Below are 12,218 nucleotides of genomic sequence, written 5' to 3'. Positions count from 1 at the left end.
TTGTTGTTTCTTTTTTTTTGTTTTTTGGTTTGGTTGGGGGGGGGGGGGGGGGGGGGGGGGGCAGAGAGGTTTTTTTAGATGTAGTGAATGGGGCTCAAACATGGGCTAAGCTTCTCTGAATGGAAATATAGGTGGGCCATTATGAATTCTTGTAAGAATTATATTAAGAATTTTCGTAATGCTTGAGCTGACAATTCAGGATTCAAATATTAATAAAATTCCTCATATTGCTTTGGTTTTGGCATGGTCATTGATTTTGAAAAGGAACTGGGAGGTGTGATGATAGGTAACAAACACATGGCAAAGTTGTTTGACCTGTACAAAATGTTTATGAAACCTTGCTGATTATGCTAAATTCAGATGGCAAATAAGCATTCTGGTATGTTTCTTGTCCTCTCAAGGTTGTTGGGTTCTCTGATTATAATGTTAAGTCATGGCTTCTAACCCAAAACCACATGGAATAGGTTGGATTAGGTTAATCTGATTAGCCCCACTTAACATGTAATGCTCATCTTAACTTTGCATCTGAAATAAATTTAGGATGAAAGCATGCTTTTTGCATCCCACCCTTTCTCAAATGTGAACTCTCATCGAGGGCTGAATACCCATAATTTTCAGACATGACTGATGCTGACAGAAAAATACAGAGTGAAGGTGAGCCCAAGTACAAGTCCAAACCAATCCTTGATATCATGCATAGGGAGAGGGGAGCATTTTATTTATTTATATCCTCAACACCAACTATAATATTCATCTTCACAGCTCGATTTTTGTACCTGACAGTTGAGATTATGTTTTTATTGTACCAATGCAGTTATTAGTGCTCCTTTTGTACTCTTTTATTGTTTTCTTTATTATTATTATTATTATTATTATTATTATTGCAATGGCAAAGTGTATAGAACTGTTTTTACAAAATTGTGCGCTACTGTGATCATTAAGTGCCAAAAATAATACCTTGAAACTACACTTGGTGTTGCTGATGGGGAGCCTCGACTTGTATTCTTAGTCAATAATTGAACTGATCTTTGAGACTAAATTTCTTACTGTTCTTTTTAGTTGATTTTGAAGACTAAATTTTCTTACTGTTCAATTCTACATGTGGGTGATGAGGGAGGCCCGGTGAAGGATTGATCCCCCAAAAATGCTCTGCCTTATTATCAAAAAGGGAGTTGGGCAAAGCAAACTCCCTCCATAATCTATGAGATGCTGGAATTTTTGATTGCAGAATTTATGGACCTGTAGTGCAAAAATATGTCTCCGTTACCTAAGTGAATATAGTTCACATATGTTTATAGCTAGAAAGTTGGTATTGTTATTGAAGATAGACCTTGTACGCATAACTCGTATATAAAAAATCCTTAACAAAGACCAAGAGACTTGTCGGAATAACAGCAGGTTAGTTTTTAGGAATTACTATCTAATGAGTAACACTGCTGCTTCTTTATCTCAATTATAGATGCTTCTATCTTTCATTGGCCTTATTTTGCATTTTGCAACTAGTGGAATATTGCTTTTTGTCGACTCTGTATTTGAAGTCATTGTGAACCTAATTTCCTCATAATTTATGCAGGCGTGTTCTGGTCTTGTAAACCTGACCCTGGATACTGTTGAAGGCAAAGTAGCGGAGGTTTTGTTTGTACCAAAAAACCAAATGTGCCAAGTCTGGGATTGAGCTCCATGTGATGGTATTTTCCTTGTGAATTTTAAGGTGATTGTGACTATTTGCTTTTGAGGGTAATTATTAATGTAATGATATTGATAAGCCACTAATGTCGACCTTAATGAAAGTTAATATAGGCAATTATTGGCTATATCAAGTAGTAATAGCCTTAGGATTTATAGGGCATCCTAGAAAAAGCAAGAAAGGTTCAACATTTTGGCTCATTGCTCTTTTTACCAAGGAAAATGCCCACTTGTACACTCATTTCTTGACATTGGCAGTGTTTGCAAGTGTTGATTGGGTGAAAAAATTGTGTAAAATGTAAACTATCCTACCTCGTGGCAAAATGTAAATGACGATGTACATGTAGCATGATTGTTTTACCAAAGTTTAATGATTGATCATTCCTTTACTCACTTTATGTTTAATTTGTTGTTACTAAGCAATCTCCAACCATTAGCATTATATTCATGCAATTTCCACGTCAAATTAGTCCAAATTTCATAACATTTTTACAAAGTGATTTTTAACCATTAAACCAAATGTTATATAAAATGAATAGTATTTCCTTTATTTCTTTATTTTTTAATTGTCTATAATTAATTTATTTTAGGAATTATTTAATTACAAATTATAGTACTACTAAAATTATCAAATTAATATTTTTTTAATTAACTAAAATATTGTATTTATTAAAAAATTAAAAAATGCATTACACTTAATACCACAATTAAAAAAAAAGTCAAAATAAATAATCAAATTAAACTGGATATAAGTAAAGTTAAAATCATTAAATTATGTGATCTTTTGAACTCCATTAAAATGAGATTTCGGAGAAAATCGCGTTTTGAAATGGTGATTTTTGGATAATATGTAGTTAAAAATGAGGAAAATTTTTCTTTGATTTATGTGTAATATTATTTTATGAAAAAATGTGGTTGAAAATAAATTTTGAAAAAATATATTTTTGGAAAAATGAAGCCCAAACGTTGGCTACAAAAGGATATATTAAGAATCAAAATTCGTTGTAATATAAAATGAAGGGTAAAATAGAAATTACAAAAAACTTTATAAATTACATGAATTGAACAGTGTTACAGCTCATTGTACCAATTTGGTGTATGGTTAGACATCAGATTAAACCTTGTTTCAGTTGTTTGGCCTTTTATTTTTAAAACTCATTTTCAATTAAACATTTTATGCTTTTATTAACTTTTAAACCACACGTTCCACCAACTTTTATCAAGATTTACTGCAAAAATGAATATTATCAGAACCAAACATGTACTAAGTATTCTTTGATCGTTAAGTTTTAGTTGAAGTTCACATGGATATAAATATGTGGTACATTTATTTTAATAATTGTGACTAAGAAGATCACTGGAATCAAATGAATTTTGTGCCTTTAGAGGATGTTGATGGTCTTATCTTTTATGAACATGAATTCATATATCTATATATAAACAAGTTTTAGTCGATGTTTTTATAGATAACAAGCAAAACCACATGCTACCTAGTCGAGACAAAATAACACACTAGATTACTGAGCTTTGAAATTCTAAGTCCAAGTCTCTTAATGAACACAAACAAAAACATCTCTCTCACTATCCTTTATTACATCTCTTGAAATGACATCTTTATTTCCCCTAGGTTTATTTCATATCAATCCCTATTTTATGGTTTGGACTTTGAACAATTGCCTCGTTTTCAAACTACATCTTAACTTAGTTTGAATATTTTGTTGAAATTTAGAAAATTCTAACTGTATTCTATTGATAATGAAAGGCTCAATACTTTGTTTCTCAATCATCAAATGGCAATTTCTTCATCACTGCGATGATACAAAAAATTTGCAAGTTCTTGAAATTATGTAGCCATAGATAATTTAAAATTGTACATAACATATAAATGATGACACGATCAAATATCCAAAAAATTACAGTTAATAGGAGATGTGTAGTCAAGCCTTTTATCATTCAGAATCAGATCATATTTTCAAGCACTATTAATTTGGTTTTACTTTGTAAGCTCCTTATGAGATAAACTCACCTTCATGTTCAAGTGATGAACTGCGTCGATATGTGCAATCAAGTAATAAGAAACGCTATATAACTTTCCCACAGAAGTTATTATTTTGTGGAAACATTCCTTCTACGGAGTTATTTGACAAATGATAACGACTCTTCACTTGAATTGATCCAACGGTCTAGATATAAATAAAGAGAAAAACTAATTTTCTCGACCTCTACCTCTACCTCCACCCCTTACCCACTCCACTCTTATTCAATCCAATCAACATTTTAATTTATGTGCCGTGCAATGTTGGATAAAAAGCTTCGTATGTGGTGGATTATTGTAAATTTATATACAAATGCAGCCAAAATTTCAGGGTTTTGCCCATAAAAAACAAAAGAAAATTCGAGTTTTGCATATTATAACAGCCTGAAGATTGAGAAGAACATAATTTTGGATAAAGAAATGAATTTCTTGCCAGATACAATGGTAATCATCTACACACGTGCAATGGCCCCACGAACAAACTCCATGTCTGTTTGACCAGTCACATGTCTGCATCATTCACTAACACTATCTTTATTCATTTCAACCGAACATGTCCTTTCTTTAATTATTCAAAACCCTAGTATTTATGAGTTTGATTAATAAATATTTGGGCTTGTCCTGCTCGCTGATTATTAATTGTTTGGTTGGAACAATCTAATTAATATGATAACAAATTAAAGTATATTTTAAGTGCCATTCGAAATAATTTTCTTCAAACAAAGGAATAGACAGCAGTTATTTTTTAAAAGTTGTTTTAACATTTTATTTTTTTTTGGTTGTTAATGGTTTCCTTACATATTCTTTCGGAAGAGGAATATTCCATTCTACCATTTGATATATTAATTATTAATTTTTCTACTAAAATAAAAGTGCGCTTTTCTGTCGCGAACAAATTCTAGAATTTCTTCAAATATTGTTATCATAAACAAATTTTCGTAAAAAAATATTAACTATTAATTATAATTGTAAATAAAATGAAATAATCTACAAAATTCTTCCATTTTTAGTTATTGTAGATTATTAATTTATAATGTATAAATCTTAATAGGTTACATAATCAGGAAAATACCCCTTTGCCTAAAACATGGTCCAACAATTAATGATAAGTTCTTTTTCAATAAATTTTGATTTGAATAAATGACTTTTTTTTAAGTAATTCTATTTACAGTCGTTTACTGTCACAGTCATTCTACGTGGTATACATGTGTGGTTAATAATTTGATGCATTAATGTTGTAATTTTTAATTAACTTATACGTCAAATCACCAACAACCACATGTATGCCACGCAGAACAACTGTAGTAGTGAGCGATTGCAAATAACATTATTATTATTATTATTATATATATATTTTTTTCAATTATTACTAGATCTATTCTAATACTTGTAATAATTTTCACGATGATTTTACAGAAGATACACATTGAAATATGAGAGTTTTTGAAAAGAATTAGACAAATAGTACAAAAACTTTTGTAACTAATCGTAATTAATGTACAAATATTTTAAAATTTTAATATCATCTCATCTCTTCTAATTTAATTTTGTTTAGGAATACGTCCGTTGCTAATATACATGTTACTCTTTTGTACTGCATTGTAAAGGCCTGCCTACCTTCATTTATATCATTTTTTTTTTTTTTTGCATATTAAATAAACAATTTTTTTTTCCTGTATCTATTTTTGAATTTCAGCATACACAAGTTTGGACTTAAAGATAAAAACTACTGTTTCGTCAATAGTAAAAAGAATCTTCACCCTCCCAAAAGAAAAAAAAAAAGTAATATATTTTACCTTGAAGCATGGAAGGACAATCTATTATTTATAATTATCAATAAGAGAAGTTTCTATAATTTTCAAAAGAAAATAATAGAGTATGATAGTCATTTACGAGACACTAGTATATTTATAATTTGTCTTATAGTTTTGACAAATAATAAACATGAAAACACCCCCAAAAGCTGCATGCATGATTAACAAACGGTTGGTAAGAAAGAACCTATCCTATCGGTGTGAAGTTTTTATTCCAAAAAAAAATAAAAATTTGAAGAAGAAGACAAATTCTAAATCAAAAGTGGCTTTGGGAGCTAGGCAACAAAGAGTTATACAAAGTGGGATTATTAAAAATTTTAAGCTGTATTTAAAAGTTTGAACAGGAGATTAAATAGATAAGTCCATATGCCTATGCCCCTTATAAAAAGTTGTAAATTATTGGCTAAAGTTGATTATTTTAAAGATCCCATTTAGTTAACATGCCTTGTTGTCTTCAAGATCATGGCCAACAAGTACACATGACAAATCCATTCACCCATTAATTCACAAATTAAGACCAATAATGGCTGCCAGAAGGGAGATTCCATGCACACGAACGTCTTACTGTGTTGTACTTCTTGAATTTTAAAATTAAAGTTTAGGCTGCATTTCAATTTGTATGAGTGTAGGAACGCTCAAAATAATTGTTTGAAATTTTTTTTTTTAATTAATTAATTTCATGACTTCAAAAATGGTGAAGAACTTACCCTAATTAAAGCTTAAGCTGTCGTCGAGAGGATTGTATTGCTCATTTATATTTTATATTCACTATGTTGCCTTATATGTAAGAGTAGCGATGACTTGAACGTACTATTCCGTCAAAAAACTTAATATGTCATAGATAAAATGATCTCATTTATGTATGATTTATAGTTTATTTGGAAATTTAAGAAAACATACAAATTATTTTTCGTGATATGACCCATGAGAGGAGAGAATAAATTAGGTTTTCATAAACTTCTATTAATAATATTTTAATGTATAAGGCAGAAGTGCAAAGGTCTCAAGGGGAAGATTGAGTTGCAGTGTCATTATTAGGGTTTGTAAGTGGGTTCTACCTATTTGTCACACAACCAAGTAATTACTAATCTATGGATTACTTAATCATTTTTCTTCTTTTATTGCTCGACAAGCTGTGACCTCCAACACTTAAACAAATCAAATCAACTAGCAAAAGTGAAAACCCTTTCTCTCTCTCTCTCTCTCTCTTGTGTCTATATATATATATATATATACACACACACACCAGACACACATAGACACACGTGTGTGTCTGTGTGTGCTTTCCCTACTCAGGTGGTTCTATATATACTAGTGTCAATGCCTTCTGTTTGATTCTATCTTTGAACATGTTCCTTTTTAGCTTCATGTTTTAATTATTTAATTTTAATTTAATTTCATCCAAAAGTAGTTCTAATTAATATCTGAAAATTTTTAATTCTTATATCTAATTACACCGTCAAAATCTTAGTTTACTGATTATGAAATTCTTGTGCAAATATGCCTCACTTCAAATTTTAAAGTCCCATCTAAGTTTGAACACACTTAAGTTCATAAAATTGAACATAAAATGATCACAAGACCATTATTCACTACTAAAATTCATTTTTTACCTACGGATACTTACCAACATATTGTATCAGTTGGTAATTAGAAATAGATTATCTGTTGGTAAAAATATTAATCTTTTAACTACGCAAATCACAAAAGAAATTTTCGTTGATAAAAGCAATAGCTTTTCACCAACGGATATTATGTGCCTATTGTTGTTGTTTAATATACTTTTCATTTACCAGCAACATTTTTGAAGGTGATGTAATTCAACTTTTTTCTTCTAAAGACTAGATCACCCTTTCACCTACGATTTTTTCGTGGGTGAAGAGTAGTTCATATTACCAATAGAATTGTCGTTGCTAACATTAATCAATTTTAATAATTAAAAAATTCAAACATTCTCCTACGAAATATCTGTAGTGAAGGGTAATTAATTTTTTTTTTTTAAAATTAATCAACTTCTGCACCAACGGAAATTCTATAGGTGAAGGTAATTCATATTGCTATGAAAAATCCATTGATGATATTAATTAATTTCAATAATTAAAAAATTCAACCATTCACCTACTAAATATACATAGTTGAAGGGTAATAAAATATAAATAATTATTTATACAATAGCACAATACGTTGTTGCCAAACTAAAGGTACAATACACTAGAACCCAATCAAAGAAATTCTTATTCCACATTGAAAGTTCACAACAAACTTTTTGAAATCACCTTCTATAAATTTGTGGTCCAATAAGTGGTTAAACAAATTTTTAGACCTTTCAAATCAATTGGCTAAAAGTTAAAAATTTATAATTATTAAATAAATAATAATAACAATAATAAAAAATGAATAAAAATTTTATATTTTGCTAGACCTTACACCTATGCAGCTATTTACAACACTATTTTTTTATCAATTGTAACGATAGACATTTACCAATGGGCTTTCCGTTGGTAATGATTAAGATTTTTACCAATGAAGTTTTCATTGGTAAAAAGTTATACTTTATCGATGGAAAAATCATTGGTAACAAATTTACTCTTTACCTACGGCGCGATCCGTTGGTAATCATCAGCGATCTTCAAATTAAAAATGGATTTGTGATTGCTAATATTTCATTGGTAAAGAATAATAGCAACGAATATCGTGATTTTAGGAACGAAAAATTCATGTCTGAAGGCATTTTTTTTCTTTTTCTTTTTTTTTTTTAGTGGTTCTCTCACTATATATAATAAAATGTTAGAGCAATTGACTAGGCGACAAATGATGAAATTTTCTCATAAGTTATATAGTGAATTCTAATTAATTGGGCAAGTTCTTCATTTATAAATTATTTACTAAGAGCATCTTTAAGAGACCCTTTGACAGTGAAATTCTATCTATTTTAGAGTATCAATACTTAAAATTATGTGTCAAGATATTCTTCAAATTAACATTTTAAAATAGAGAGTGGGTTTGGCTATCCAAATATTTCAATTTTCAATGTTCCATATATTGAACCAATTAAATAGTATACAAAGAAAATGGAGGGAAGTAATATTTGGAGAGAAATTGGTGAAAACAAAAGATAGAGAAAAAATTAATATTAATTGAGAGTAGCAAAATTAAGTGATAAAGAGAAAAAAGATTATTAGAGTATTTAAAAAATTTTACTCTAAATTTATAGATTTTTTTAAATTGTAAAATATGCTGAAAGTCTCTTGGAGATACTCGAAGTCTCGATACTTAAATTATGCTAAGATGAGCAAGCACAATTTACCTTGAGTACCATGAATCACTGAAATGCTTTCGTTAAAATCCAAAAATTCTAGGATAAAGAGCTTGCCTTATTACCAAATCTCCGTATGGGAAGAATTTACAAATAGTCTATATTATAAATAAATGGAAAAAGTTGATAATACTTGTGTCTCCATTGAAATATATGGTTGAAACTGAAGTTTAAATATTATAAATTATTTATAGATTAGGTAAATGAAGCTAATTAATTCATGAATCATTGTATGCATTGGTGTTTGTGTTCACTAAAAAGACATAGAAATGATAAATTCACAAGTAAATAAATAGAAACCTATAACCATATATGCTAATAACCTATATTAACGAGTAATGAGGGCTGATTGATTTGCCTTTTTTCTGCATTTATGTTAGTGGACAAGAATGACAAGATGGAGAATAAAAATAAAAGGTTTATGCTGCTTGTACAAATTAATTTATTTTGTCAGATGGTGCTAGATTCATACTTGACAATTTGTGATCAGATGGTTGAAATTTTTTTTGACACAAGTGCCAATGAAATACTGTTAAGTATAAATTTGGCACCATTTTGACAAAATGAATTTGTACATGTAGCATATATCAAAATAAAATGTGCATGCAAAGAGTTCTAGTCAATTTGACTTGATCGAGTAGATGTTTTGACAACATATATAAATGTGAATTAAATTCTGATCTATAAGCCAAATCGAGTAGAAAGTCTTTGCAATCGACAAAAAATTAAAAAAAAAAAGAAAAAGAAAAATACCTCATTACAATTACCGTTCAAAAATAGTTAAAGAAAAATTTGCAAGAAAAGTATGTCCCAAAACATTAATATCAATTTCTGTAAAATGTAAATGGAAACACACTGAGTCAAATCAAGATTCCAACAAAAGGAGACAATTCTAATAGAATCAAATGAAATTGATTCATATTTACTCTATCAAATACGTACCTTGTACGCCATTCCTACTTCTTTATCTTAACAAAACCCTCTCGTTTAGTAAAGAGTTTTTAGACCCCTACCTGTACAAAATACGGAGAGGGGCACATAAGGCCGTTTCCTACTATCTGTTTAATGCGCTATCATAGTACACGAGTCAAATGTTCATTTCTTGATTGATATTCCTTTAGAATTAGTCTAGTCTTATTCAGATGGCAATCAATGTTAATTCCGTACTGCTTGTGTTCTTAATTGTTTAGGATTAAGACAAATAAAGAAAATGATGTCTATAGATGAAAAGACCTGAGGCCTAATGGCCATTAACAGAACCAAAACACTCAGTTACACGGTAAAATATGTGAAAATTGAGCTTCAAAAATACTTACTATCTTCTGGTAGAAATCCAAACTTAATTTTACATGAACGTCCCAGAAAGTCAGCCCTAACAATCTGACAAAGGAGATTAATTAAGTAAAAGTTCTTACAATTGGTAGATGAACAAAGTAAAATTCAATCATCCTGCAAACCGAAAGGGTTTGGTTCTAATTGTTAGCTCTTTTGTCCTTTAAGAATACTAAATGGAATCTCAAATCAGAGAATAAAATTTAGGACAGACAGTTTTTAGGAAAAATAGTGAAATGTGTTGCCCAACAAGGGAACCTTACATAATTAAATATAGATTAAAATATGATCCACCTGCCTGCCCTCCTCTGTTTATATACATGGTGATAATTAATACTTGCACTAAACAATAAAGAACAGATTGTCTTTGAAAATTCAATAAGACCAGCAAATTAATCAAGAATGAAAGGCTCTGGTTCCCCTTGTGGCGCCTGCAAATTCTTGAGAAGAAAATGTGTAAGAGGTTGTGTTTTTGCCCCTTATTTCAGCCATGAACAAGGTGCAGCTCATTTTTCAGCAATCCATAAGGTTTTCGGGGCCAGCAACGTGTCCAAACTGCTTTCTCACCTTCCTGTTTGTGATCGGTATGAGGCTGCCGTCACGATCTCGTATGAAGCTCAGGCTAGGGTTCAAGATCCGATTTATGGTTGTGTTTCGCATATTTTCGCCCTCCAACAGCAGGTTTTTTCCCTGCACTCATGAACTTAAATTGTTAATTTAACCCTAGTTCTTGTTTCTTTTAATCAAGAATCCTGTGCTTGGATGGGGCCTTTAGCTTTGACCAAATACCTCGTCCATTCATAGAAAAAATTAGTACAAAACAAGAAAATTCAGGGAGGATAAGTAAAGATTTCTCAAACCCTAATTCTTGTTATTAGTTCTCAACTTTTTTTAACAAAAATTTTATTTTTTTATTTTTTATTGTATTTTTTTGGCAGGTTTTCAACCTTCAAGTCCAGCTAGCTTCCCTCAAGGAACAAGCAGCTCAATCCATCCTAAATAGCTCCAAAAATGTTGACCCTAATCAGAAATTCTACTCTGGAACCAATTCTTTTTCACAAGATGTTAAAAGTTGGTTCCAGTCCTCTCAAAACCAAGGACTACTGTCCCAATTGTACGCAAACTCGAGCAGTACTAATATTAGAGAGATGGCACCATATTTCGAAAGCAGTACCATGAATGATCTGAACCCTTTGGGAAATAATGAAAATTCAGCCTTCCTTGAGAAAAATACCTCATTTGGTAGCAGGGATTCACTTGAACTGCAATCCAACGACAGGGAATGGCCCTTTCAAGATGATGGAGATGACCTTCAATCAGTAACCTTCAGATACATCCAGCATTCTTGAGGAATTAGGGCTTGATCAGTATTTGCATTTCTGCTGCCATTGGTGAGAGCTGGAAACCCTAGAAATGTTCTTGCCGTAAGAAGCCTGTATTACACCCCTATGATTGATTTCTCAGATTATGTGTACTTGGAGATAACTAATTATAAGTAGAAAAAATATATATAGCATAATTTTATATTATAAATCTGTTCTCTCACTAGTTTGCTTTCTCAAAAGACCTAGCAAAAATAGACCTAATTTAAGACACTAAAAATCCTAATCTATTCTGTTTTACTTCCCTTTTTGTTAACCTAAGAAGTCGATTTTCTAACATCATGTTACTTTTCAGAGGTCTGCTCTTGAAAATTTGAAAAGCACGTTATGTTTCTCATCAGATTTCAGTAATCTTAACCTTTCAAGTATGAAGCAGAATTAATCAGTTGATTTCTAATTCCATTATTAACATAGTTAACAAGAATAAAGTGTGTTTGCTACAAATGACTAGATACAATAAGTAAAAAATATGTCATGTACTTTTCTTTTCTATATTCACAGCATATGAAACCCGTCATGAGTGTTTGCTTTACGTTTAGTAGAAGACTTGGTTTCACCCGGTGTTGGTTATGCATTCGTCAAAAATATGTTTCAAACGGCAGAAAAATGTGTTTCTTTTATAGAAATTGGCATGAAGTCGCTGCTCTTTTCTT

The 12,218-nt window shown here is 30.5% G+C and overlaps 2 protein-coding genes across 7 annotated transcripts in view; both read left to right on the top strand.

The window, feature by feature from the left end:
• The window catches only part of LOC111411859 (pentatricopeptide repeat-containing protein At1g62720-like), a 9,737-nt gene extending 7,658 nt beyond the window's left edge, over positions 1–2,079 (top strand). For 3 of the 6 annotated variants that reach the window (XM_023042498.1, XM_023042497.1, XM_023042493.1), the window contains one exon: positions 265–2,079. The gene's annotated coding sequence lies outside the window, so the exon portion shown is untranslated. The remainder of the gene's footprint in view (positions 1–264) is intronic. The other 3 variants (XM_023042496.1, XM_023042495.1, XM_023042494.1) reach the window with 3 other exon arrangements.
• An 8,465-nt stretch (positions 2,080–10,544) lies between these two features.
• On the top strand, positions 10,545–11,683 carry LOC111412785 (LOB domain-containing protein 29-like). The gene is made up of 2 exons (XM_023043690.1): positions 10,545–10,864; positions 11,122–11,683. Exons 1-2 carry the CDS (start codon positions 10,586–10,588, stop codon positions 11,530–11,532), a joined length of 690 nt encoding a protein of 229 aa, XP_022899458.1. The 5' UTR covers positions 10,545–10,585; the 3' UTR covers positions 11,533–11,683.
• The last annotated feature ends 535 nt before the right edge of the window (positions 11,684–12,218 follow it).

Source organism: Olea europaea, chromosome 16 (assembly GCF_002742605.1).
Source record: "Olea europaea var. sylvestris chromosome 16, O_europaea_v1, whole genome shotgun sequence".
NCBI lineage: Eukaryota > Viridiplantae > Streptophyta > Magnoliopsida > Lamiales > Oleaceae > Olea > Olea europaea.
The sequence above is the reverse complement of the archived record's forward strand: the minus strand, read 5'-3'. Positions and strand labels throughout refer to the sequence as shown.

Excerpts from the sequence above, each read along its gene's own strand:
- LOC111412785 (XM_023043690.1), top strand. The coding sequence starts at position 10,586 with ATGAAAGGCTCTGGTTCCCCTTGTGGCGCCTGCAAATTCTTGAGAAGA. Across the intron at positions 10,865-11,121 it reads TTTTCGCCCTCCAACAGCAG|GTTTTCAACCTTCAAGTCCA; the intron begins GTTTTTTCCCTG and ends TTTTTTTGGCAG.